Source organism: Protopterus annectens, chromosome 15.part0, assembly GCF_019279795.1.
Source record: "Protopterus annectens isolate FY-2018-M chromosome 15.part0, PAN1.0, whole genome shotgun sequence".
Lineage (NCBI taxonomy): Eukaryota > Metazoa > Chordata > Ceratodontiformes > Protopteridae > Protopterus > Protopterus annectens.
In genome coordinates, this window is record NC_056749.1 from 239,820,038 (window position 1) to 239,847,818 (window position 27,781).

The 27,781-nt window shown below is 40.1% G+C and overlaps 1 protein-coding gene across 1 annotated transcript in view; it reads right to left on the minus strand.

Annotated features, from left to right (window-relative positions):
• KLHL4 (kelch like family member 4) overlaps positions 1-27,781 on the minus strand; it is a 1,295,922-nt gene that overhangs the window by 680,556 nt on the left and 587,585 nt on the right. The window contains exons 2-3 of the mRNA XM_044056990.1: positions 18,310-18,483; positions 17,479-17,615 (exon numbers count right to left, since the gene is read on the minus strand). Of these exons, the coding sequence (XP_043912925.1) occupies positions 17,479-17,615; positions 18,310-18,483 (311 nt within the window). The remainder of the gene's footprint in view (positions 1-17,478; positions 17,616-18,309; positions 18,484-27,781) is intronic.

Genomic DNA, 27,781 nt, shown 5'->3' on the forward strand with positions numbered 1-27,781 from the left:
CAGCAACATCAAAATCTCATGACAGGGCAAATTTAAAATCCTTCTGAAACAAGTTAAAATGTTCTTTTGAGGTAGGTAGGTAAATGAATGTAATCAGAAATGTAATCCTTACAGTTAAACAGAACACCTTGTTTAACTGTGAATAATGCATCTTCTCCCTCCTTGTAATGTATAACGCCCTTTTTGTCACTGGGGCCCAAATCCCGCTTCTGTTTGGATCTGCTCGCTAGCTGCTCTGATCTCTGAAGTATGGGAAAATCCCCCTGGTCTAAGGTGTTCAGTGCACCAGCAGCTTCTTCTTCTTCTATCCTATTTGAAACTGGATGAAATCTCCCTCACCTGTAGTCTAAATGTCTAAATACTTGAAGTCTATTAGAAGGTGCCCTTTGTTTAATTTGTACTTTATTAACTGCTTTCCCCACAACATTGGGATACACTGCTTTCTTCTAATACTGTTCTATAACAAAAACATTTATTTTTTATTTTTTTTTATTAAAGACCACATTGCATTCTTTGTCACAGGTTCATAGGATGGGACTAGGCTATCAGCCCTAGGGCCTATACAATCCTAGCCATAACAATTCCCTGGATATTTCTTCCCACAATATTTACTTCTCTGGACCCCTGTCTAGCAGGGCGACTGACATGATCCCCAGGGTGAATTTCCTATCTTCTAACCAATCAAGGTTCCTTTTGAAGAGGGCCAAGGAGGTGCTCTGCTTGACATTTATGGGCAGTCTATTCCAGAGTACGGGGAGTCTCTGGGTCAGGAACCTATCCCTCCAGCATGTTTTGTTCATTGTGATGACAAGGTTTAGATCCTTGGAGCGTGTGGTTCTGAGGGATTGGGATTTCTTTAAGTGGAGCATGTCCAACAGCTCAGGGTTTGACATGGCCTTGTATGTTAAGCAGAGATTGCCTCTGAGTAGACAATATGCCACTGAGTATAGCTGGAGTTTTTTTTTAGACAGTCAGCATGCGGCATCTGCTTTAGGCCTGTGATTCTTTCAGTGAGGTATTTCTGTGACCTTTCCAGCTGCTGCAGATGTCTTGTGAGGTACATACCAAATGGGGCATTATACTCTATAATGGGTCTAATGAGAGATGAGTACAGTGGGACAATGACCTCCTTTTTTCTGGATGAAAAGCCCTTAGTGATGAGGTGTGCCACATAGAAGGATTTCCTGACTGTTGTGGCAATGTGGTTATCAAAAGTGATACCACTGTCCACCTCTGTCCCTAAGTCTCTCATCACACTTTTGATGTTTAGTGTACTGCAACCTATGTGGTAATTCATGGGTACATGTTTTTTTCCAAAGGGGGTAACTATACATTTCTTGGCATTAAGCTTGAGCCCATGGCTTTGGCACCAGGCATCTGTTTCTGTATGGCCCTTTTGTAGAATATCCACATCATTTGGGGATTCAATAATGGCTCCCAGTTTGCAGTCATCTGCGAACTTTGTTAGCCAGAGTCCCTTAGTGTTGGCCTGTACTTCAGAGAAGTAGATACCAAGCAAGAGTGGTCCCAGGACTGAACCCTGAGGTACTCCACTTGTCACTTGTCTGGAGATGGATTTGGAGTTGGCTACTTTTACAGTCTGGGTTCTGTCAGTAAACCAGTTGGCAACCCATCAAGTGACATAGCGATTTATGCCCAGCTTAGTAAGTTTATCTATGATTTCAGAGTAGGGGTTGGTGTTAAAGGCCTTGGTGAGCTCCAGATAGGCTGTGTGGACCGCCTTACCCTTGTCTACAGCTCTGGAGACTGATTCAAAGAAGTCAATCAGGTTCAGGAGATAAGATTGGCCCTTCACAAACCCAAACTGGGGTGGGGTCCAGTGTTTGAAGGTTGCCAATGTCTTTGTTTATACGTTCCATGGTAACGTGTTCCATGCCCTTGCAGATCAGGCTCATCAGACTGATGGGACTGTAGTTCCCAGGATCCAAGATGGATCCCCCCTTGTGGAGTGGGATAACTGTAGCTGTGCGCCACTCAGTGGGCATGAAGCCTGAGGTGAGGCTATGATTAAACATGACACTTAGGTGAGGTGCCAGTTAATTTTGCAGTTCATGTAGTACACAGCCTGGGATGTCATCTGGTCCCATGGATGCTGTATTCTTAGCTTTGGAGAGTGCGGTTTCTACCTGTGTGGCCATGATTACCTGATTCTGGCAATCTTTTGCTATTGAGATGTCCCTTTAGGGGGTGAGAGGGGGGTGAAGATGGCACTAACTCGATCTGCCAGGATATTGGCAATATCCTTGGGATCAGTATATCTAATGCCATTCTGTTGAAGCTCAAAGCAGATCTGAGCATTGCCATTTAGATTCTTGACATAACTATAGAATGCCTTGTGGTTGTCTTTAGAATCTTTGGCAATTTTATTTTAGTAACTAGCTTTTGAGGATTTTATGAGGGATCTCAACTTCTTACTGTGGCTGGTGAGGGAGTTTTTTGCATCTTGGGATTTTCCTCTTTTCTGCAACAGTTTCTTCCTTCTGTTGTATAGTTTGTTTATAACAGGGGACCACCAGATTGGCTTCCTTTTTTTGGAGGAGAGCATCTTGGTTCTATTTGGGATGGCATGATTCACGTATGAGTGGATGTGCTCGTACAGTGCCTTAGTGTTGGATTCTGCAGTCGAACTTTCAGATCCCGTCTGCATGGGTGTCATGAATTCGTCACTTCTGACTTGAGTAGCATGAAGATGGCTTTGGAGAAGTTTTTTAAGGAGGTTTCCTTACTGGGGGCTAGGCGTGGGATGTGGATGTCAAGGGTGATTTGCTTGGTAAGACCTGACCAATGAGGGGGTGACCACTGGTGTGGAGCATCTATCTCCCATGTTGGTAATGACCAGGTCTAGGATATTGGAGCCCCTGGTGGGACAATGGATTAGTTGATTCAGGGCGTTGGAATTTATGAATTCCCAGAACCGTTGGGAAAAGGAGTTGGTACCCGATTTGTTTTCCCAGTTAATGGCAGGGTAATTGAAATCACCCAGTATTAGGGTGTTTGGTTGTATCTTAATATTTTCCAGTATGTTTAGAAAGGTGTAATGAGAATCTTGGGGCATGGTGGGGAATCTGTAGCAAGCTACAATTTGGATTGCAGTCTTACCTAGTGTTAGCTACACCTGGAGAATTTCAGATGCATTGTGTTGGGCAACTAGCCTGGAGGTGTGAATATCCTTGGTGAATATGGACACTCCTCCACCTTTAGCGTTTCGGCCTTGGTTTTGTGGCCGAAAAGTGTGGTAAGAGTTTTAGCCTGGTATTGCAGGGGTACTCTCTGGAGCCTTGAACCAAGTCTCAGTTACTGCACAGATATCGATGTTCTCCATTTTTAGGAGTGCCTCAAGAGAGTGCATTTTGAGGTTTAGACTTCTAGCATTGAGTAGCATTACCTTCAGATTTTGAATGCTTGTATCTGTTACGGTGGTGGTTTTGTCCTTTGAACTTTGTCTACAAAAGGCACTATAGGGTTGGCAAGAGCTTTAGCCAGTAATCTGAATCCCAAGGGTGACAGGTGCAGACCATCTCTGGCAAAGCATCATGGTTTGTCAGTCATGTCTTCTCAGGCAGACAGATACTGGATCCCCTTTGAATGACACCAGAAGCTTAGCCAATTGTTGAAGTCAATCATTTTGTCCTTATACTGTGGTATCATTCTGGGTGAAGGCAGGATGCTACTCAGGGCTAGGGTCATACCTGCCTGGGCCACATGATCCGAGAGCTCTTCCATGTCTCTTTTCATGTAGTCCAGGGAGGTACGTCTCAAGTCATTCACTCCAGCATGGACAATGACAGAGTCATATTTGTACTTGTTGTGGAGTGACTTGAGTGCATGCATTATGTGGCGGATCCTGGCACCCGACAGGCAGCTGATTGTAATTTTCTCCTTGTTCAGCCCAGTGAGTGGGACATCAGTGTGCCTTACTATAGAGTCACCTATGACTAAAGTGTTGGATACATTGTCTTGCCTTAGGGGCTGTTGTTGGGTGGCACACTGGTGTTGTGAGCTATGTGTCACTTTGGTTGTGACTGGTGTTTGTTTGCATTTCAGCTTCGGAGGTCCTTGTTGCTTGGGCAGGTTAATGTTAAGGGCCTCCGCATATGTGGGTTTAGTGTTGCTATGTGTGGGTGTTGATGGTGTGGATTTTGAAGGGCTATGAGTTGCTTGAGGTGTAGTGCAGGTGTTAACCTTCTCCTCTTGACTGTCTAGCACAATCTTGGCCGGAGAGAGCTTTGCTTCCAGTTTGGCTATGTAAGTGCATCTCTTGCAGGTTGTAGTGTTGGTTGGTAGGAGGAGAGGGTTGTCTGTGTACATGAGGCAGTTGCCACATTGCCCCAGTATGCCCAGATTCACCAAGTGGACAGGAGAAATCACTGGAAGCTGACCCTTGGACATGCCTCTTTAAGTGCTTTTTTGTAAAGTATAAGAGCTGTTTTCCCTTACCTTTGCAAGGTACTTTGCAATTATAGGCTGTTTAGTGCCTACGATTAATTTCTCCTTATTGACAAGGAGAGTTGAGTGCTTGTATAAGTTTCCAGCTTCCTAGTGCTTTCCAGCAGGTTCTAGAGCAAGTGCTAGTCACAGGGGTTCAGATTTTAGTGCTACTACTTTGAAACCAGCTAATTCTAAGGGAAAATTTAAAGAGCAGACTTTCTGGTACCTGGAATAGTTTAATTGTAGCCTCATGGTGCTACACGATGCGAAACATGTGCAACCACACACGTTTTTAAGCCAGAAAGTTGAAAGGGATAGAAATCAGCCCAAAAAGGCTAATGAAATTACAATTTCAGAGCTGGAAACCACTCCTCTAGTATTAGATGGGCAGTACAATGCTCACCACTCCCACTGGTAAGCAGTAGGACTTCCCTTTACCACAGCAAGGTCTGGGTAGCTCTGAACACAGAAAATAAAGTCCTGAGACAAGCAAACCCTGGGATCTGGGCTGGTTAGGAAAGGTGGGAAAAGAGCAGACAATATAGTACTTTTTTTGTTAAAACAGGATAAACAATGCAATAATACAGTAAATAAACACAGAAAAGGCTAACACACTTGAGTGTGTAGTCCTAAACAATAAATGCAATTAAAACTCTACAAAATTAGCAATTTAAAACTTTTTAAATGAAGCAATGCAAGTGCACAACTGAAAAACGATTTAAGAGGCAGTAAAAAAGCAGAATAAGTACCTAGTCTACATATACAGAGAAGTATATATATATATATATATATATATATATATATATATATATATATATATATATATATATATATATATATATATATATATATATATATATATACAGAAAAGCAGCTAAACACACAATTCAGATGCAGTGGAACCTAGAGCACTTGAGTTGTAGCAATATTAAGGCAAATACAGTTACAATAAATGCTCTAAAATATACTTTATAGTTCCAAAATGTTTGAGAAGCACAGTCAGAACCAAGGAGATTCAGGCAATTTTTTTTGAAAGGGAGAAAGGAGGAACAGAAGGCCTTCTCAGATGTTCTCTCTGTATGAGGTAGAATGAGCTAATGACACTAGACTGGGAGGAGTGTCCCAGATCAAATTTACAGTTGGGGCGGGCAACTGCAAAGCCACCAAGTATAACAAGACACCAACAGGGAGTGAGGGTGGGGACCAATACTAAAGCTATTAGCCTACACTCTTTAGACAGTAAACATGACAGAAAGCCACAAAATGAAAGTTTTTAAACAGATAAAGGATCAAAGAGACTACAGAATGCTTTTAACTGCAAACAAATCAGTTACCCATGCAGATTAGTTAATAGCAATAAAATGCAGTAAAAACTATGCAGCAGGCAATCTTCTTCTTTCGGCTTTTCCCAGTTAGGGGTTGTCACAGCAGATCACCTGTCCACTCATGATTGGCAGTGGAGTTTTATGGTGTCGAGTTGCCATCCCGGCACCCAACCTTCCACAGAAGGCACACACAGACACACACACACACACACACACTCACACCTAGGGCCAATTTAGTGTGTTCAGTCAACCTGCAGCATGTCTTTGGGATGTGGGAGGAAACCGGAGCACCCGGAGGAAACCCACGCGACCACAGGGAGGACATGCAGACTCCGCACAGAAGGCACCCCAGCCAAGGATCGAACTGGAGAACCTCTTATGCAGCAGGCAATAAAAAGTGCTATATATAAATTGCTAGAAACAATACTCAGTATAAATAAGCCAAAAATCAGGATACTTATATATCTCAGATCAGAGTTGTAGTCAATGTCCTTCCTCCATTCTGCTCAGTGTGTATAGTTAGAAATCATCTTAAAGTTAGGCTTAAATACCAGAAGATACAACCTTAGACAGCTTTTTTTTTTAAAAAAAGCACAAAAGAACCAGCCCCCACTAGCCAGCAGCCAATTAACACAATCCAGTCAGAGGTTAAGAAAGTCTTCTGCTTATTCAAGATGGCCTGTTCATGTGCTTTAAACAATCACTGTAAATACAAACAGGCCCAGAGCCAGCATATCTGAACTAGGACAATACTAAAGCTATTAGCCTACACTCTTTAGACAGTAAACACCACAGAAAGCCACAAAATGAAAGTTTTTAAACAGATAAAGGAGCAAAGAGACTCCACAGAATGCTTTCAACTGCAAACAAATCAGTTACCCATGCAGATTAGTTAATAGCAATAAAATGCAGTGAAAACTATGCAGCAGGCAATAAAAAGTGCTATATATAAATTGCTAGAAACAATAATCAGTATAAATAAGCAAAAAAAAGGATACTTATATATCTCAGATCAGAGTTGTAGTCAACACCCTTCCTCCACTCTGCTCAGTGTGTATAGACAGAAATCCTTAGAGCTTAAATACCAGAAGATACAACCTTAAACAGCTTTTTTTTTTAAAAAGCACAAAAGAACCAGCCCCCACTAGCCAGCAGCCAATTAACACAATCTAGCCAGAGGCAAAGAAAGGCTTCTGCTAATTCATGATGGCCTGTTCATGTGCTTTGAAAATCACTGTAAACACAAACAGGCCCAGAGCCAGCAAACCTGAACTAGGACAATACTAAAGCTATTAGCCTACACACTTTAAACAATAAACACTACAGAAAGTCACACAATTAAAGTTTTTAAACAGATAAAGGAGCAAAGAGACTCCACAGAATGCTTTTAACTGGAAACAAATCAGTTACCCGTGCAGATTAGTTAATGGCAATAAAATGCAGTAAAAACTATGCAGCAGGCAATAAAAAGTGCTATATATAAATTGCTAGAAACAATAATCAGTATAAATAAGCCAAAAAACAGGATACTTATATATCTCAGATCAGAGTTGTAGTCAATGCCCCTCCTCCACTCTGCTCAGTGTGTATAGACACATTATACAAAACTTTGCCGTAAAGAATTTTGTACTGGTGAAAAATCAAATCTTTCTGAATTTCCACATTTAAGCTCTCAACTTCCTTTAACATTTATGTAATACTTTTCTCATTGTTTTTAATTAACCATTCTATTAATACCAGACCATGAAGGTCAAACATTTCAGTAAATTCAGTAGAAACAGTTTCATCATAAGAAATCCGAAAAGGGAACTTATAAACTCTCAGTCCTTGTGACAGAATTTTGTGCCTTAAATATTCCCTCAAATACCCATTATCCGATTACAAAGTATTTGCTTTAACCAGCTTTTTTTCAAAGTCAACTATCATGTCTTTCAAGGTATTATTTTTAAAATTTTGAGTTTCCACCTGGTCAATGTAATGCTTACTCAACTATAGTTTTTAAATTCTAGGCTGCTTCAGCCTAAAAATTAGCGGTACCTGAAGTCTCAGCTCCATTCAAATAGCCAGGAAACTGGTCTGTTCTTTGTTGGATTTTACCCTTAATTGTTCTTAACAAGCTAGTATTGTATTTAAAAAGAACTGAAAGGACGGGGTGGTTTTATTCTGATGAAGTACTTGCACAGGCTAAAAGTGCTTAATAAACATTTTTCTACAATTTTTTTTGTGTGAATTGAACCCGGTGACCACCTTTTCCAATGTTATCTTATATTTGACTTCCCAGCTGCACATTTATTCACTAATTTCAGTGTCGTCTTCTTCCTGTTCATCTCCATCTCCCAACCCTGGAATCTGGTTCAGTTCTAAGATACTCCTAATTCTTCTAGTAAACTCCTTTGTTGTTTTTCCTCTATCTCCAGAATTTTCCTTTCCTTTGGAACATTGGAAAATATTTCACTGACAAAGTCTCTCCATGAGCCTACCATCAGAAGAATAAGAATGGCTAACCCTTTGTTGGACAAACTTTTGTATTTCCCACCTTAGCCTCATCTGCATCAAAAATGACTTTGATCCTCTAGGAAAAAAATATTCTGCAGACAGCTGGATACAGCATCTTAAATCTTACACCTGCATTTCGACATTCCCTGGTTACTGGGATAAATTTGTTTCTCTTCTGGCTGGTGTACAGTGAATATTCATTTTCCACTAACACTCTAATGTCTCTAGTTTTTAATACCTTGCCCTTCTACCATAGTTTTGTAAGACTCAACTCTTTCTGCTGGTATAACTGCATCTTTAGGTCTTGGATGTTTTCTTATGGCCTGGTTTGGAGCATACACAAGATATGTCCTTTCAATTAACATATCTTGCTGTGGAAATACTAGTCCAGTTACTTATTTGTATTTTCATAAAATTAATACAGTCTGTTCCTTCCAGTTTCTCTGCTGCAGCAGAAAATCTCTTGTTTACTCTGCATGCTCTGTCCTCTAACTCTACCATTTTTGAAACAGCTCTTCTTGAGCAGTCTCATACTCAGCCAGCTTTTTATTCATTTTAACTTCTGATTTTTGCAGTTTTATCAGTTCTTCTGAATAACTGTTTAAAGTGTCTTCCATTTTTCATAGCCTTTTGTTATTTGAGTTGATATACTCCTTCAATGTTTCATTTATTTTAATCAGCTCTGAGCACATTTGATTTATTTATTCCTCTAAATTAGTGGAAGCCATCCCTTACACCAAAGCTGGAGTTTGAACTGCTTTTTGCTGTACAGCTGCAGGATTCTTCCCAGACAGTGTTTTCTCTTCAACTTTTCTGGTTGATTTTTTTCCTGATTTGCTAAATTTCTTCTTTGCTGGCATCCAGGCAGTGTATTTGCTTGCCAATAACTGAAGTTTACTCAGACTGACAATATGACTTGCTATTGTTTCTCAATATTTGTTTTCACACTGGGAGAGCTGAAGTTAAGCCACTGATCAGTGTGCGGCCATCTTAGAAGTCTTAAAGGTTTTGTTTTTGATCAACTGATAACTTCTACTTCTTCTTCTTTGGGAATTCTGTGCTTATGCATAATATAAAATTCATACAGTTGATCACTGATTAAACTAAAGGACAACACAGTGTTTTACATTATAACTGACTTACAGGCATTCATTATGTCAAAAAGTTCAACAATGAAATAATAGCGTCTGACAGAAGCTCTTCAAATTTTGATAAGCAGTTCCCATTTTAATTAGCATCCCACCCTCATCTGTTCATAGAGGGTCTTCTTAATACTAATTTTCCATTAACAATTAATTTATAAAATGCTTTTTTGGGGTTATTGGAAAAGGAAGAACTCTAATTTCCATTCTTGGGTATCATAAAAACTCCTATTGTCAGTATCTGTCTACACATGACTGTTTTAATGGTCGTCACCCTGACTGAGGATCTTAGCCATTCTTCGCTGCCATTTTGGGTAAAGGTCATTCTTGGTCATGCTGCACTGGGGGTTTTACAGGCCCTCAGTTTTCACTGTTATTGGCTGGAGTCACTACTTCAGTCACAGTTATTTGGTTGTTAGCATGAACATTCTCTTCCTTTTTACTTTTCACAGTATAATCTGCCCCATTGCCCTATGTGGCCAAGGTCGTAGCAGAAAACAGGTTGAAAGTGGACCAATTCATTTATACAGTGAACAAATAAGTTAACTAGAATGAAATACAAGCTAATATTCCTTGATCCGTGTGACCAACAGAATTAGGCACATTACTGTAGGTCTGGCCTCAGTGGTCTGCACCACAGAACAATGATCTCATCACCAGTGACATCTATTTCACATGTTAGAAACCCAGCACCATGTTGACCTTCAACAATGCTTTTTTCACTGCATAGCAGAGTTCCACTTAGGAATAGGTTCATAGGTTGGTACTAGGCTATCTGCCCGAAGGCATTTATAAGCCTAGCCAGAATGTGTTGGCTTTCACCGCTCCCTTAGATTAGTTCCCTGTGCCTCTGTCCAGCAGAGCCACTGAAGTGATCCCCGAGGTAAACTTTCTGTTTCCCATCCACTCATCAAGGTTTCTTTTGAAGAGTGTTAGCGAGGAGCTCTGCCTAATGTAGATTGGGATCTTGTTCCAAAGCGTGGGAAGTCTCTGTGACAGGACTCTATCCCTCCAGCACATCCTATTTATTGTTGTGGTGAAGTTTAGATTCTTAGAGTGTGTGGCTCAAGGGGATAAGGTTTTCTTTAGGTGGAGCATGTCCATTAATTCTGGGTTGGACATGACCTTGTATGTCAGGCAGAGATCACATCTGAGTAGGCGGTATGCAACCGAGTACAACTGGAGTTTCTTCAGTCGAGCTGCATAGGGCATCTGTTTGAGGCCATTGATCCTCTTGGTGAGATACTTCTGTGGTCTTTCCAGCTGTTGCAGGTGTCTTGTAAGGTACATCCCAAATGGGGCGTTGTACTCTATGATGGGTCTGATGAGTGATGAGTAGAGAGGCACAATGACCTCTTCTGATCTGGATGCAAACCCTTTTGTGATTAGGTGGGCCACATAGAAGGATTTTCTAACCACTTTGGCAATGTGATTATCAAAGGTGAGATTACTATCTACTTCGGTCCCCAGATCCCTTATTATGTCTTCCGTATTTAGGGGACTACCACCTATGTGGTAGTTTGTAGGTACTTTGTATTTTCCAAAGGGGATGACTATGCACTTTTTGGCATTTAGCTTGAGGCCATGATTTTGACACCTGGTATCTATCTCAGTGAGACCCTTTTGGAGGATGTCTGTGTCAACTGTAGAGTCAATTATAGCCCCTAGTTTGTAGTTGTCTGTGAACGTGGTCAGCCATAGTCCTCCTGTGCTTGCCTGTACCTCTGAGAAGTATATGCTAAACAGGAGGGGGTCCTAGGACTGAGCCCTGGGAAATGCCAATTGTAACCGGTTTAGAGTCGGATCTAGCTCCCGCAACTCTCACCATGTGGGTTCTGTCCATGAACCAGATGGCAACCCATCTTGTGATGTAGGGGTTTATGTTCAGGCTGGTGAGCTTGTCTATAATACCAGAATGGGGAATGGTGTCGAAGGCCTTAGCGAGGTCTAGGTAGGCTGTATAACCTTTCCCTCGTCTATAGTCTTGGTAACTGTCTCAAAGAAGTCCACCAGGTTTAGAAGGCATGATCTGCCCTTAACAAAGCCAAACTTAGTAGGGTCCAGTGTTTGGAGGTTCCCAATGTCTCTTTTAATGAGTTCCATGATGATGCGCTCCATAGCCTTGCAGATTAAGCTAGTCAGGCTTATAGGGCAATAGTTCCCAGGGTCTGTTGTGGCTCCACCTTTGTGCAGCAGAATAACCGTTGCTGTGTGCCACTCTATGGGTATGTAGCCTGTGGAGAGGCTGAGTTTGAAGAGTGTGTTTAGGTGAGGGGTTAGTTCGTCTTTGAGCTCGTGTAGGATGCAGCCTGGGATACTGTCTGGTCCCATTGATGCTGTGTTTTTGGCTTTGGAGAGGGCTGTTTTAACCTGAGTGTCTGTGATGTCAGGGACTCTACATTCTTCTGGTATGGTTATGGGCACTTTTGGGGATGAGAGGGGGGTGAAGTTTGCGCTGAACCTGTCTGCCAGGATGTTGGCGATATCGGTCAGTTCAGTGTATTTTGTGCCATTCTGCACTAACTCTGAGCAGATCTGAGCATTGCCACTTAGATTCTTGACATATCTAAAGAATGCCTTGTGGTTATCTTTGGAGTCCTTGGCAATCTTTCTTTGAAAGCTCGCCTTGGATGATTTTTATGAGGGATCGTAGTTTCTTGCTGATACTGATCAGGGATGTCTTCCCTTCTTGGGATTTTACTCTTTTCTGTACAAATTTCCTCCTTCTGTTGTATAGCTTGTTTATGGCAGGAGTCCACCACACTGGTTTCCTTTTCTTGGAGGAGTGAGTCTTGATTTTGCTCAAGATGGCATGATCCATGCATTCTTGTAGCTGCCCATAGAATGCATTAGTAAAGGATTTTGCAGCTTGGACAGTGAATGATAATTTCCCCCAAATACATTTCCTCCTCTGTCCTGTTTGAAGTCATCTCCAGGACTGCATGTTTCCAATGATTACTCACTATAAAAGGCATATCCCTGCACATTTATATGTAATTCCAGCTGCAACAAATTTACTAATAATTTCAGCCACTGTGGGTCTTTCTGGAGACTACTGACTATCAGTGTGGCTACCCCCAGTCTTTACAATGTTGTAATGCACAAGGAACTTGCTCTCCCAATCTAGAAGGCTTGTGAGATAAATCAGTCCTTTGGTTGTCTCTCATTCTCCTGGTTCCTGCTCCTTCATAAATACTTAGGTGTTTAATAGGTTATCGTCAAACTTATAGTCTAATGACCGTTGAAAAGTATGAGCAAATTCGACATGTTAAACTATGCATAAATACCCACAATCATCAAATTCCCTTTTGAATGTGAAGAGGGGCAGACTGGTTTAGACAGACAGGGAGTTTATTCCTGTTGCTAATTAAGATGCGGAGTCTGTAGATTGTTTTATGGAGCTGTGGTTGTCCCCCAGATGTCAAAGACGTGCTGAAGATGTATCCCCATTATTGTCCATAGGTATGTGTGTCACATGTGAAGTAGTGGATTTGTATTTTGTCATCAGCTGGCCTGCTACACCAAATTAGTGACCACTGAGTGCCAGAACAGAATCTGTCCTCCTCATGACCCTGAAATCTAATAAGTTGGTAAACAGAAAAATAAAACAATGAACAAATGGATGTTAATTATAAGAATTTTACAAAATTACTGCAACTGATCTACATGATTTCAGTAAAACCTTTGCTTCATTCATAGATGTGTTTTATGTACACTACAGTAGTTCAGTACTGGACATATTAATAGACTGAACTGTAGCTGGGGGGGGGGGGGTTCAGAGAGATGTGGTACCTACCATGTTACAAGAAGAAAAATGGGATAATTGTAGTATGTCTCATGGGTCAGGTCTAGGTTTGATTCTCCTAAAACTGTTCATTACAAACACTACCTTAAGAAAAGGAGAACAGAAATAATCCTTTTGGAAGACAATACTAAAGTACGTGGATGTACTTAACACTTAACAACTCTACACCCTGTATTAGCATTGAGAAAAGGTGTAGACCCGAAAGCTTTGCTGTTTGCAATAACGGAGTTTCTTGACGTTGGCTTTTTTTCTTTAATAATTTCCAAGTACAGGTCCAGTTTTACAGCAACAACCTTGGCCTGCCTTGGTGGATTTTTGTGGATTGTTGCAGTAATTGTGTTTTTGTAGACTTGGAGAAAGCATATGACAGGGTGCCTAGAGAGGAGTTGTGGCATTATATGAGGAAGTCAGGAGTGTCAGAGAAGTATGTAAGAGTGGTACAGGATATGTACGAGGGTAGGGTGACAGCGGTGAGGTCTGCGGTGGGAGTGACGGATACGTTTAAGGTGGGGGTGGGGTTACATCAAGGATCAGTTCTGAGCCCTTTCTTATTTGCAATGGTGATGGACAGGTTGACAGACGAGATCAGACAGGAGTCCCCATGGACTATGATGTTAGCAGATGACATTGTGATCTGTAGTGAGAGTAGGGAACAGGTGGAGGAGACCCTGGAGAGATGGAGATATGCTCTAGAGAGAAGAGGAATGAAGGTCAGCAGGACTAAGGCAGAATATATGTGTGTAAATGACAGGGAGGATAGAGGAATGGTGAGGATGCAAGGAGTAGAGGTGGCGAAGGTGGATGAGTTTAAATACTTGGGGTCAATAGTTCAGGGTAACAGTGACTGTGAAAGAGAGGTGAAGAAGAGAGTACAGCAGGATGGAGTGGGTGGAGAAGAGTGTCAGGAGTGATTTGTGACAGACAAGTACCTGTAAGTGTGAAAGGGAAGGTCTACAAGAGGGTATTGAGACCAGCTATGTTATATGGGTTGGAGATAGTGGCATTGATAAAAAGGCAGGAGTTTGAGCTGGATGTGGCAGAGTTAAAGATGTTAAGATTTGCACTGGGTGTGACGAGGGTGGACAGGATTAGGAATAAGTATATTAGAGGGTCAGCCCAGGTTGGAAGGTTTGGAGACAAAGCCAGAGAGGCAAGATTACATTGGTTGGGACATGTGCTGAGAAGGGATGCGGAGTATATTGGGAAAAAGATGCTAAGGATGAAGCTACCAGGTAACAGGAAAAGAGGAAGGCCTAAGTTAAGGTTTATGGATGTGGTGAGAGAGGACATGCAGGTGGTTGGTGTGACAGAGCAAGATGCAGAGGACAGGAAAAAAATGGAAACAGGTGATCTGCTGTGGCGACCCCTAACGGGAACAGCTGAAAGAAGATGATGATGTTGCAGTAATCATTGAGAAGTCTGTGAGAGCTTATACAGCCAGCCTTAAGGATTGTATAATGGAGAGTGCCCACTCAGTGAAGAACCTTATGTGTAAGGAAGATAACACACTTACATGGCCTTGTTAGACACAAATTCTGGAGGTTTCCTAGATAAGAGATAAACACATGGAAGGATACCTGAGGGAGTCAGCTAAAGGCTTTTGTTTGACATTAGGAAACGCTATCGGCAAAGATTGGAGAAACAACATTTTCTCACTGAAGACAGGAAAGGGCAATGCTGACATGATATGATGGACATGCTGATATTCATGACAAAAATATATGATAGAGATATCCTACGCAGAAAAGGCAGGGTTTGGTGGGGGGAAAGATGTGAAAACCTGTATGCTGAAACTGTCATTTACAACATTTAATACAAATATACTCTTTGTTTTGAGGAAATGGTGATTGAATCCTGGAATTATTTTCTTAAATGAGTAGCAGACATAGAATCCAATCCAAGGCTGAATAGGTCCTGGGACAAACAAAGGAAGTAAATGTAAGACATAGATGTACTTTACTAGTATTCACAATCAACAGGCAGACTTCAAGATTAATTTGTCTTCTTTTTTCATCAAAAGGATGCGATGCATTGTGACTAAAGAAAGTACAAAGCAGCAGAGGCACACACATTCCATCTTTGTAGTACAACAGTGAACGTTAGAAGGCAGCTCTCATAAGAGGAATACTTATCCAACGAAAATCAAAATGTTGTGGAAAACTTGGGATTCCTATTACATTATCGAACTTTCAGAAGATCAAACACCAGATGTTCGAACTTGGAAGATCAAAATGTGATAACATCGAAACATCAGAACAGCAAATTTTTTTCCAGGGAAAAAATTTACTGTTCCGAAAAACACACAGACAACACAAGTACACCAAAAACCTTATAAACCTACACTAAACCTTTCATACACAACTATCTATGCACTAACCTTAACCCAAACCCTAACGCTAAGGTCCGTCACTATCACACACTTACCTTACCCGCACCCTAACCCTAAGGTCCATCACTATCGCACACTTACCTTACCTGTACCCTAACCCTAAAGTCCATCATAATTGCACACTTACCTTACCCACACCCTAAACCTAAAGTCCGTCTCTATCGCACACTTGCCTTACCTGAACCCTAAAATCCATCACTGTCGCACATTTACCTTACCCGCACCCTAATCCTAAAGTCCGTCACTATCACACACTTACCTTACCCACACCCTAACCCTAAAGTCCGTCACTATCGCACACTTACCTTACCTGCACCCTAACCCCAACGTCCGTCACAATCACACACTTACCTTAACCCGTTCTGTAACTTTTGCACCACAGTGGAGAAAATGTTGAAGCCACAGAAACTTCCAACCAAATTCTTTCCCTGGGAAAGAATTCGGACTTCCACGGCTTCGACATTTTCAACTTTCGAACTTCCAAGTTCGAACTTCTGGTGTTCGACCTTCTGGAAGTTTGATTAGGTAATAGGAACCTAAAAACTTGTGGGCAAAATTCCCACAGCACACACCCGCCACAGTTAAAATCAGGTCTCTTGCAGAAGCCAAGAGAGGGGAAAAAACTCTTTATACAAAAATCCTTTTAGTGCTAAACATTTTCATGTATGCTTTTATTTATTTTTTATCAACCTCCCTTGTAAGATGTGATGCAAAACATTACAGCACCGGTCAGGGCACTCTGTCCAGGCTCTTAGGGTACACGGTGCAGCTCTTGCCTTCACAAATTAATGCTGATACAGCACTGAAGTGTTGAAGTGAAGCACTTTTGCAAGCAATCACCTTTTTTTCTTTGAGTTGTGGAAGGTACCAGACCTTTCAGCTTTAATACGAAATCTGATTTCACCTTTCTTGTTGTGCGACTATCTTTTGCTGCAGCTGGTGTGTAATGAGGGCATTTTGCCCATAACCTTTCTATAGCATTCCGTTGACATCATATAATGTGCTAACAGATTCAGTAAACCCATATGTTTTGGAACTGCAAGTGTCATTCACAAAGAATGACATACATTAAATTGATGAAGCAAGCAATATAATTGTAAAGGTATATTAACATAAATGATAAAAGTATTTTCAATGGCATGAACGATCAATTAGATGGATGTTGATGGGACGAAAAAAACAAAAAACAAACTCAAGGCCATGCTCAGGATAGCACAAATAGGATTCAGGCAAGAAAAGTGAATTCTTAGACTAAGTATACATGAAAGAGAGAGAGAGTTAGGCAGAAAGATGACGTAAACCATTTGCTGAAGTGACAACAGAGGATACAGGAGCTAAATCTCTAAATCGGAAAGATGTCTTCTGTAGTTATAGCAACATGTTTGATTTTTGTTCATAACTTTGAAATGAAGATGACAAAATTAAATGTGTATAAAAGGACTATAAATCATCTGTCTGTTTCTCCTCAGTAATTAAATTTTCCTAACAATATTTATAAAGATTACTAATTTATGCTTTCCTAAATTATGAAACAAATAAAATGTATTACTCTTGAGGCAGGAAACTGAAGCTGAGAAGGCTAATATGTTACAAAAGAAGTCAACAGACATTAAATTAAAACAACATCAATCAATAAGGGCTCATGAAGCACAACAGGAATATATAAATTAGCAGACCAATTCCGTCATCAGTGTTTATATTCCACTGTAACTGTAATATTGCTTGAAAGTCACAAAGTGATTTTTTTATTTCTATTTGAAAAGAAAAGGGAAGCCAACGCTTATTTCAATTTCTTTATAGATGTTTTTTTCATAATTAATGACGATTCTCTACTGAGTACAACTGCATAACATTAATACATGAGAAAATTACCAGTGTAAGCGTAGTGTACTAACGACTTCAATGCAGCAGGGTCTACTCCCTCCATTTTAATTTCTTCCTGCTTAGCTTCCCGCACATCGTTGGTAAACATTGCAGCAAAGTAGTCTGACACAGCACTCAGAACAAGCCTAAAAGCAAATAAGATCGAAATGAAACAAATGTTTCTCTTTTCCTTTTCAAAAAGCATTGTGCCATCAAAAATCAACTTTTTTAACAACTACAATGAACTTATTGCTCTGTGATGATCTTTGAAGAATAAGGTTCATACTGATATTGTGTAATTACTTCTTTTCTTAATGCATCCAGATGTGCCCATCATAACATTAAAAAGCAACTAATGGAGTCCCTTTTAATCTATGAATGAAGCAGAACATATATGTGTCATCATTATTTTATCGTTGTATAGTTTTTTTTCCCTTATATAAGGGAATATATATATAAGTATATAAGGTGAGCAGACTACATTTACATTTTTTTGTATTTTTTTTTTTTTTTTTAGGTTTTTCTGAACAATTTTATTATTTTCACCAAGATTTACCTGAAGTTACTAAAAGCTTATAACATGTCTCCTATCACAAGGAAGTTATTTTATTCATTATGAAGATAACCAAAATGTTAATTTGCTAAAGTATCTTGTTTTTCTTGTGGAGGTAACTTCAGTGTCTCTCTTAGGAAAAAAAAAATAAAATTAAAACTGCATGCAATATTTTAACTTTACAGACCTTCCCATCTGGAAACTTATGCATACAGCTAAAGCTGTGAGACAATACTAGGTGCAGAGAACTGAGAATATTATCACTGAAATGAGACTAAAATGTTTACCTGTGGGCAGGAATTTTATGGTCCCCTGCGATGAGAAGTACATCACACAGCTGTTTATGCTGGAGGTAGTTCTCCATTTTACGGAAAGTTTGTTCTGCATGATTTGTGGACTGAAAGAACTCATCAGAGCAATTTGAGCTCATTCTAGAATGAGAGCAGCTGGTTACTGACAACCTGCAGAGAAGAAACAAAAATGAAGTGTGGAGTTGCTTCTAAGGTCTGTGATTTTTACACAGCTTACATGCATTATATAAACGAGAAGCTTTAAGACACATGCCTTATGCAAATGCATGAAATTAAATTAAAATCTGCTTATCGCTAAATGCAACATGGACATGTTGAAACTGACATATATTGAAAGCTTCCTTTTAATATATATATATATATATATATATATATATATATATATACATATACACATATACACACACACACACACACACACACACACACACACAATGTGATCACCAATCATTTTTGACACCACATGTATCCTTCAAACAAAATATAATTTGAAATATTTAAATGTGTTATATGCAAGAAAGAAGAGAGCATGAAGTCTGGATTCTCATAGCCATGTTAAACACAACTTGTATTACTTATTAGGTTCTATATTCTGGAACATTTTATGTTGATTTATTCACAAAGTGCCAAAGCCAAAGTTTTCCTCCTCAGTATTTTTGTAATCTTTCAGCATATCAAGAAATACATTTCTTGCTCCAAAATATATGCCGGGACTCTACATATACAAAACTATGTTCAATACTAATTCCGAAATGTAGAAATAGTGCCCAACTAAAGCAATATGCCTTTGTCATGAACGAAACATGCAATGCCCAGTGCTGTGGTCATCACACATTTCAGTGTTTTAAATCTATCAGTTTCTATAGCAAATGGTGAGATAATGACAGTACAGAAAGCCAGAAGAAAAATTCTCAACATTTGAAATATTACAGCTGATTTATGAATATTTGTTTCATGTTATGTCACATGGGAAAAGAAACAAATATTCCACCCACTGCTGCCTACCCAAGCAGTCTGAATACGTAAAGAATTATGGAGTAATGTTTGACAGTGTTCCATGCCCTTATGTAATATAAAATCAGTAAAGCTTCACAAACTGCATAAGTGGCACACAAGACTTAGGGCTGGGTTCAAACAACCAAGGCAAAGTAAATGTGTGCAAAGCTTTCATTTATAAACAAAAATTGATGGAAATGCTTCCGAGGAAAAGTCCTTTTTGCAGTCTTTAAAATCTGTGCACCTTGGATTGGCACTCTTTGTAACACTTGCTTGGGTTGAAAATCTCTTTAAAGAATTTGCTTTCAAAGATCCCAACCCAAATACGTGTGGATGAAACTGGCTATTTATAGCCTCAGTTTATACCTCTCAACTGTACAGTTTTTTGCAGAATGTCTAGATTTTTGCCTCATATTTTTGGTCTGTTTTTCTTAAAATTGTGGTTTTCTAACAAATTAGTGGCAAATCATTAAAGATTCAAGTTAGAAAATAATGACAGACATTTGAGTTTCAGACTTCCTGCCCTCAGAAAAATTCATGTTAATGCAAAACCTGTTAGTCTATCAACTTTCTAAGTTTGTAAGAGTAATATTTAAAAATTGTCCCTGCCTTGGGGCATTCAGCCCACTTTTATTTATAGCTTTGCCCAGATTTCTTGCTCTAAGAGGTTTAGAGGTATGCCTCAGTTGTATAGTATGCTGCATGGATTTTCATCAAAAGTAAGAACACATAGGTAGGTAGTGATTCGTAGAAAGAGGCAGCGCTATAGAGCATGAATGCAAACAGCATGGAAAGAGGGATATATAACCGAACCTATAACAACATGCAACAGAAGAAATGTAGACTGAGCTGCAAATGATGGTCACTAAAGACAGACTGCAAATCACAGCTGTAAGGCATAAAGTTGAACAAGTAGTAGTACGTGAATAAAAGGTAAAAAAGCATGCTGAAACTTTTGGAGTTGCAGTTGGAGAAAATTTTGGGATCAACAGTAGCTGTCACATGCAGCATCTGAATAACACAGGTGCCACTGCTGGGTGTCATGAACTGTGACAAGGTGTCCGAGTAAATGAAAATGTTGCCAGTAAAGGATTAGATCTTATCAGCTGATGGACCAGCAAATCCAGGATAATTTTTTCTCAGTCTAATCCAAATATTTTGGTCCTGATATGTACACAGTGGCAGTATGATGTAACATGGTACAAAATTATGAATCTGTTGGTAGGTAAAGATTATCTTGAGCAGCGTATGGTTGGGTCACAATGTCCATCAGGCATCTCCACTTACACCACAAAGGAGGAAGTGCAGTGAGGATCATACCCATCATCATTTGCACAAGTGCCTAGGGACATAAAGGTACATGGCTGGCAGCACAACCTGGAGGTGGTGTTGCTTACCATGGTTGTGAGAAAACAGTGAAGTAATGGAGTTGCTTCATAGACTGGGTGGTAGAGTCAGTATATGCCATTGTGATGGACAGATGTAGAAGGAGTAGACAGATCCTGAGACACTGCTGTGGTGGTACTGGTGGATTGTAGATTGTTCACTGGCAAGGCACCCAACCTCTGGTGCCTCTACACTGTGGATGCCCTTGATATGGGGTGGGGAATGAGATGCTGCCAGTGCCACAAGCACAGAATGTGTCCTGTGATGGCCTCCCTATGCATCTGCCCTGTGTATGTACACACCACTGGCCATGAACAACACTCATGGGCAGGACAAGGATGGTGGTACTTGCTGTCCTCCATATGGCATCATCTTTGGATTCCATTGCTTCCTGGAAGTGTTGGCATCACTGGGTGACTAGGTAGTTGTGGGGGTGTGCCTTGATTATAACTATGAATATCTGCTGACTGATCTCAAGAGGTAACACTGCATATCTGAGGCTGACTGTGAAATTGAACAATGCTGGCAACCCCTGGTAGTGGGTGAATGGTGAGTATACAAACATCCAGTGCAGTACTCTGGTCTGCTTTTGCAGGCCTGAGAGGCTAGTGGTGATGTCAATCACAGAGGAGCCCTCCTTGACTGGAATGGTGAGCCCCCTGCTGTGCATCCTCTAAAGCAGACATGGGTGAGGCTACACTTTCACCCTGGGCAATGGATGTAGGACCACCCCAGTGGAAGACAAAGAATGTCAATATGCCCTGGGAATGTGACATGATCTGTGTGATGGCATCTTTATTACACTAGATGCAGGTGCTATTGTCAGCCTGCTGTCCTGACACAGTCTCTACCAGTATTGCTGCAGCAGTAGACCATCCTGTGAATACACATAAGAAATGATAGTGTGTTTACTGTTCCCACAGCATGAGTTATCAAGTATGGGGCAGGCAAATAGCATGTAAATACATACAGGTAAATAACATTTCCATAATTATTATGCTAATCCCCATGATTCTGAACACCTGATGTACCCAGGGGCACATATGTAGTGGCAACTGTGTGTGTACCTCTAGAGCCACTGTGTGCAGAGTTGCTGTATAGCACATGTGTCATGGCTACTAACCTGACTGGATAACCTGTAAGATATAGGGAGCTTGAAACCTCACCCATCCTGTTATGATACCTATGCACTCACTGTCTTTCTGCAGAGATACTAATAATAGTTCATAATCATCTATGTGACTTTTACTGGAAAGTGGCTCCCTCAGCTGCAGACCTGTCCAACACTACACTGTATCACATGCTTTTAGCATTTCTGTATTGTGCAAGTCGTCCCACCCATGGCCCTCACATCCTTAACCAGTATGCCTACATGCAGTCCCATAGACACTGCCTGGATTCCTCTTTCTCTAACAAGCACTGCCTATGGGTCACGAGTGCCTGTCACAAAACATCACCTTCAGCATAGTGGAAATTCTTTAACCTATGCTTCCACCCTCTCTGGAGGACATTTTGCATACCTTGGAAGAGAAGAAACAATACCCAGCACAGTGACATCTGGTGGCGTTGGGCTAGCAATGATATGCAGTACTTTGGCTTAACAATGCACAACCTGACAGCATTGGAAAGGGCTAGGAAGACAGTAGAGGCCACTGCTATATTATGGACAGTGCTGTATCCCCATGGTAGCCAGTGTGAGCTGTGGTAGAGATGGACACTGACACAAAGTGTATAAATCAATAATAGGTGTCCATGTGGCAGAGAGCCACTCAAGTATAAGGTAGACTTGAGGGGAGGGATAAGTAATCATCCTATGTATGCACGCATGAACATAAGCATGCACACACAGACACACACACACTCATCTTTATCAGCACATTTATATCTATATAGGCAAGTACATCCACTAGAGAATCTATATTTGCAGGTTCAGGGCAGCACAGCACAGTGTGCATAAGTAATGACACCATGGTTACAGTACTGTTACCATAGCCTATGTCCAAGCAAATGGACACAGACACACACATACAGATATATACAGTGTATGTGTGTATGACACTGCTCACATACATCATAGAACAGACTAGGGCCAGTATAGCTGTCATCTGACAGAGTGACTGTTTTATGTACACAGGTATGTAAGTTAAATACTCTACAACTGCAGGTGCAGTTTGCAAACAAGAAGCATACAGAAAAGTAGTGGTATCATAGCTGTAGTAGCATTACAACTGGCTAGTTCCAGGAACACACTCATGTATATGACACTGATAAAATGCACCCAGATTGTTGTAGAGCACTGTGCACATGATATAGACTCATAACTCTCAACCTTTTAGAGCAAGAAGTCTGGACAGAGCCATAAGTAATGGGGGGAAAAAGGCCCCAAAAGAAGGACAATTTTTAAATATTGCTCCTATAAATTTAGAAAGTTGATAGAATAACAGGTTTTGCATTAGCATGAATTTTCTGAAGGATATGAAGTCTGAAACTCAAATGTCTGACATTATTTTCTCACTTCAGTCTTTAATGCATTGCCACTGATTTGCCAGAAAACCACACTTTTATGAAAAATGAACCAAAAATATGAGGCAAAAAATCTGTACAGATGAGAGGTATGTCTAGGCTCCATCCTGCAGAACTGATGCTTTGGTACTGACATATATGCTTCAAGATGTGCAAATGTTGCTACTTACTCCTTGCTGTGTGTTTTGGCCATTAACACAGTGGCTCAGCCATAGACGTCACAGTTAAATATTAGTTTTCACCCCATTTATTCTAATGAAGCTATATTCTACTGATGCTTATGAATCACTGTTTCACTGAGGCACATAAGTGAAGCAAGGAATAATAAATTACACTTCAAGCCCCCAGTATGGTGTGCAAACCCCCTTGTGCAGGCAGGCTCTGTCTATGCATGTGATGCAGCATGCAGTGGCACTGAGGTGTGCTATATTTGCTTCAAAGTTCACTCACAGTATAAATCACTTATGCCAATGCAGGTTTGCCATTCTTGGTGATGGCTGCTGATTTTAGTGCCCCATGATAAGCTTCTGCCTGGGGTACCAAGGAAAGAAAGAAAATAATGTACTTCCTGGCCTGCCAGTTCAAAGACCACATCTTTGTAAGATGGATGCCTGGTACATCCTGGCAGAGCATCTGACCAGGGTGACCGCAATCCCTGATTTCAGAGACCAGTGCAGGCACTGGTACAATAATTTGTGTTGTCACCATCCTGAGGATGATGGGTGTGGGAGGTTAATATTAGGCATGAATGCTCTGAATGGTATTTTAAGTGTTAGCTATTTCTAATGTGCTTTATACTGTAGTTTACAACTTTTTCTGCCATCTGTTGGTCTGTTTGTATTTGTATTTCCCATCTCTCTTCTTGTGTGTGTAAACCCACGCATTTCTCAGCCTTGTTTCATGTGTATTTGTTTTATCTTACCAACTATTCTCTCCTTCTTTATTGCTTCTTGTACTTGTTCTCTCTTTCTCTGTATATAAAACAAATGTAGCAACCAGTGAAACCACCATGTCTGTCATAAAATTAAAACTTTAATACAATAAAACATTCATAAAGATTAGCACTTTCTGATAACTCAGTATCCTTCATCAGATCAAACCTTCCATGCAAACAATTCTCTACTTAAAAACTTCACCAGCGAATCAAAATCATTGCAATAGTCTACGCCCCTTTAGGGCTGGTTTGAAAGGTAGATTTATCAGCCTGTAAGCTATCTATCCAGTTCATCTCAGCTTTCTCAGTAACATTCACTAAATCGCCTCCCCTTCTATTCTCCTTAAGGACATGTAGGGCCAAGAAGCAAAAGCTGTGACTAATATTCCCCAGTATATGTTTCATCAAAGGATTCTTAGAGACATTTAACCTAATGTCACTTATATGTTTCGAAATGCATTCCGTAAACTGGTGATTAGTCCTGCCAAACATAAAAGGAAATGCAAAAAACACAGCAAGGAGCACAAATAAAGTGTCTGGTCCTGCAGTCTGCATAAGATCCCAGCTTGTATATTTTGCTATTCACTGGATGTACAAAACATCTGAGGTTAAAATATATTTACAACAGGTGCACATACAGCATAGAAAAGTTCCTTTTTTGTTGGAAATCAGCTTAAATCTAGCCAAAAAGCTATTATATAAAATCTGCTTTAAGTTCTTAAAATTCCTAAATGAGAAACACAGTGTGTTGCCAACAATTCTTCTAATGTTTTCATCACTAGTGAGAATACACCAATTATGTTTAATAATATTACATATCTGTTGTGTCAGTAGTGTATTTCAAAACTATCCTGTTCTTATGTGACTGGTTGTGACGTAAATGCTCATGCTGCAAAGAATGTCCACTTGAAAAGTATGGTAGTCCTCTGAATGTTTTTAGTGATGAAACTTCTTCAGCGATCCTTTCAACTTTATTATGGCCATATCCTCTTTCAAAAAACATGTTCTTAGTCATAGCATTTGCTGCTGCATAGTCATTTTCATGTCATTTGTATGCAGTCTTGTTGCTTGTAGAAGTTGCCCCTTAACTATGTTAGAATACATATGCCATGGATGCATACTGTTAGATTTGTTCCTACTGATGGTTGTTATAATTATAATTGTAATTCTAAGGGCAGAATATATGTGTGTGAAAGAGAGGGAGGATAGAGGAATGGTGAGGATGCAAGGAGTAGAGGTGGCGAAGGTGGATGAGTTTAAATACTTGGGATCAATAGTTCAGAGTAATGGTGAGTGTGGAAGAGAGCACAGGCAGGATGGAGTGGGTGGAGAAGAGTGTCAGGAGGGATTTGTGACAGACGTGTACCAGTAAGAGTGAAAGGGAAGGTCTACAAGAGGGTAGTGAGACCAGCTATGTTATATGGGTTGGAGACAGTGGAACTGACAAAAAGGCAGGAGTTTGAGCTGGATGTGGCAGAATTAAAGATGTTAAGATTTGCACTGGGTGTGATGAGGGTGGACAGGATCAGGAATAAGTATATTAGAGGGTCAGCCCAGGTTGGAAGGTTTGGAGACAAAGTCAGAGAGGCAAGATTACGTTGGTTTGGACATGTGCTGAGGAGGGATGCTGAGTATATTGGGAAAAAAGATGCTAAGGATGAAGCTACCAGGTAACAGGAAAAGAGGAAGGACTAAGATAAGGTTTATGGATGTGGTGAGAAAGGACATGCAGGTGGTTGGTGTGACAGAGCAAGATGCAGAGGACAGGAAGAAATGGAAACAGATGATCCGCTGTGGCGACCCCTAATGGGGAAAAGCCCAAAAAAGATGATATGAATTGTAATTCTAAGGGCGTGAAAAACATGGCCTTTTGCACCTCATGTTATTCATATTATACTGGGAAAACTGAATGATGTTTAAAGCAAAGAATATATGAACATGTTTACGATATCAATAAGAAAAAGGACACTAATACTTTATTTAGACACACTAATGTATGTTTTGAAGCAAAATATACATTTTGGGTAATTCAACAAGTTAGACCCTTTGAAAGAGGAGGGGACTGGGAAACAAAACTTGAATATTGGGAACCGGTTTGGCAACTGAGCTTTGATGCATGTGCTAGTCCCGGGTTGACTGACCATGTCTCTATATTTACATACATTAAAATGAGAGCCGACGTATTATAATTAATACATAAAATTAATTGAAATAAATGAGTTTATATGTTATTTTTTATGTATAAAGGGACCCTTCATGTAGCAGTTTTAAATATGGTATATCTATTTTTTGTCGACTGTGAAGTTTTGTTTTTTGTTGTTTGTCAGCTGTTTTAACCAATCAGTGTGCATCATAGACTACTTAAAGTGTTGTGTTGTGCAACTAATTTATTCTGATGAAGTTTCCGGTGGTGAAACAAAAGCGCTTAATCTGGTTGTAATAAACGTAGTTCTATAACTACTAGTGTGGTTTATAGTAGTTGATAAGGGTACGATCCTTTATTGGCATCTAATCCTGCCGTGTTGTGTGCTTTATCATTTTTGTGGATTTACTCAGCATTTCTTCCGGTTAAAAGTTGGAGTTCTAACAGGTTATATTTTGGTTTATAGGTAGTGATTTGGCCTTTTCTAGGGTGATGCAGTGATGCTCACTGATGGCTGAGTTTGTAATTATTTGGCAGATGCTGTTGGAGGTTGCCTGGATTGTGGTTTTGTTTTTCTTGGAGGCAGGTGTGTAAATTGGTAGTCTACATTACAGCTAAGACAGGAGAACTCCTTTGCTGATGGCTGCTCTGGCTGGTTGAGGCAAAAAAGGAGAGAGCTTTATGACCCAGAAGAGGTGGTAGCTTAGATTTGCTCTCTCTCTCTCTCTGTCTATGTGAAAATGGACATTTAGAAATTGGTCAAGCCTAAATCATAGATATTTGAAGGTGAAAGCTCTTTTATGGTGTTTGTACAAGTCAAAGATAGTTAACAAGATACTTGGTGAATTTTCTGTGAAAAAGCATAGTTTTAGTCTTGTAGGGATTGAAAAGTAGTTTGTGGTTTATGAGCCATTGGTGGATCTCTTCTAAGTCTAAATGGGGTTGGGACTGAATATTTATGTAAGGGTGAATTTAGTGCATTTATACAAGCACATTTTTTCTGTATATTATTCAAATGTCCAGGTCTTTTCTTTCCAGACTAGATAATTAAAAAGATAGGGTATGGACTCACGTATATCCACTAAATACATAACGCTTATGCTGTTTTAATGTACTATGCCTGTTCATAAATTGGACGCATTTTTATTTGAGAAGCAATGAGTTAACTCTGACATCACAAAAATGCCAGCATTATCTTAAATGTAAACTGTAACCACAATTTTAGTCTGACACCATCTTAAACTTTCCCAGTAAGTCAGCACCACTACCCATATTACCAAAATCTCTCAAACGTAGTGCTGCTCAAAACTCAGCTATAGCTATAAACTTAATCCCGATCTCCTATAAGGTGGTGAATCCACTTTTTAAATGGAACGTCTAACATTTAGGCAATGTTAGTTAAACAAACAATTATCTATACCTTCAAAAACTGCAGAAACAAGAGTAAAAAAAACAAACATTTATTT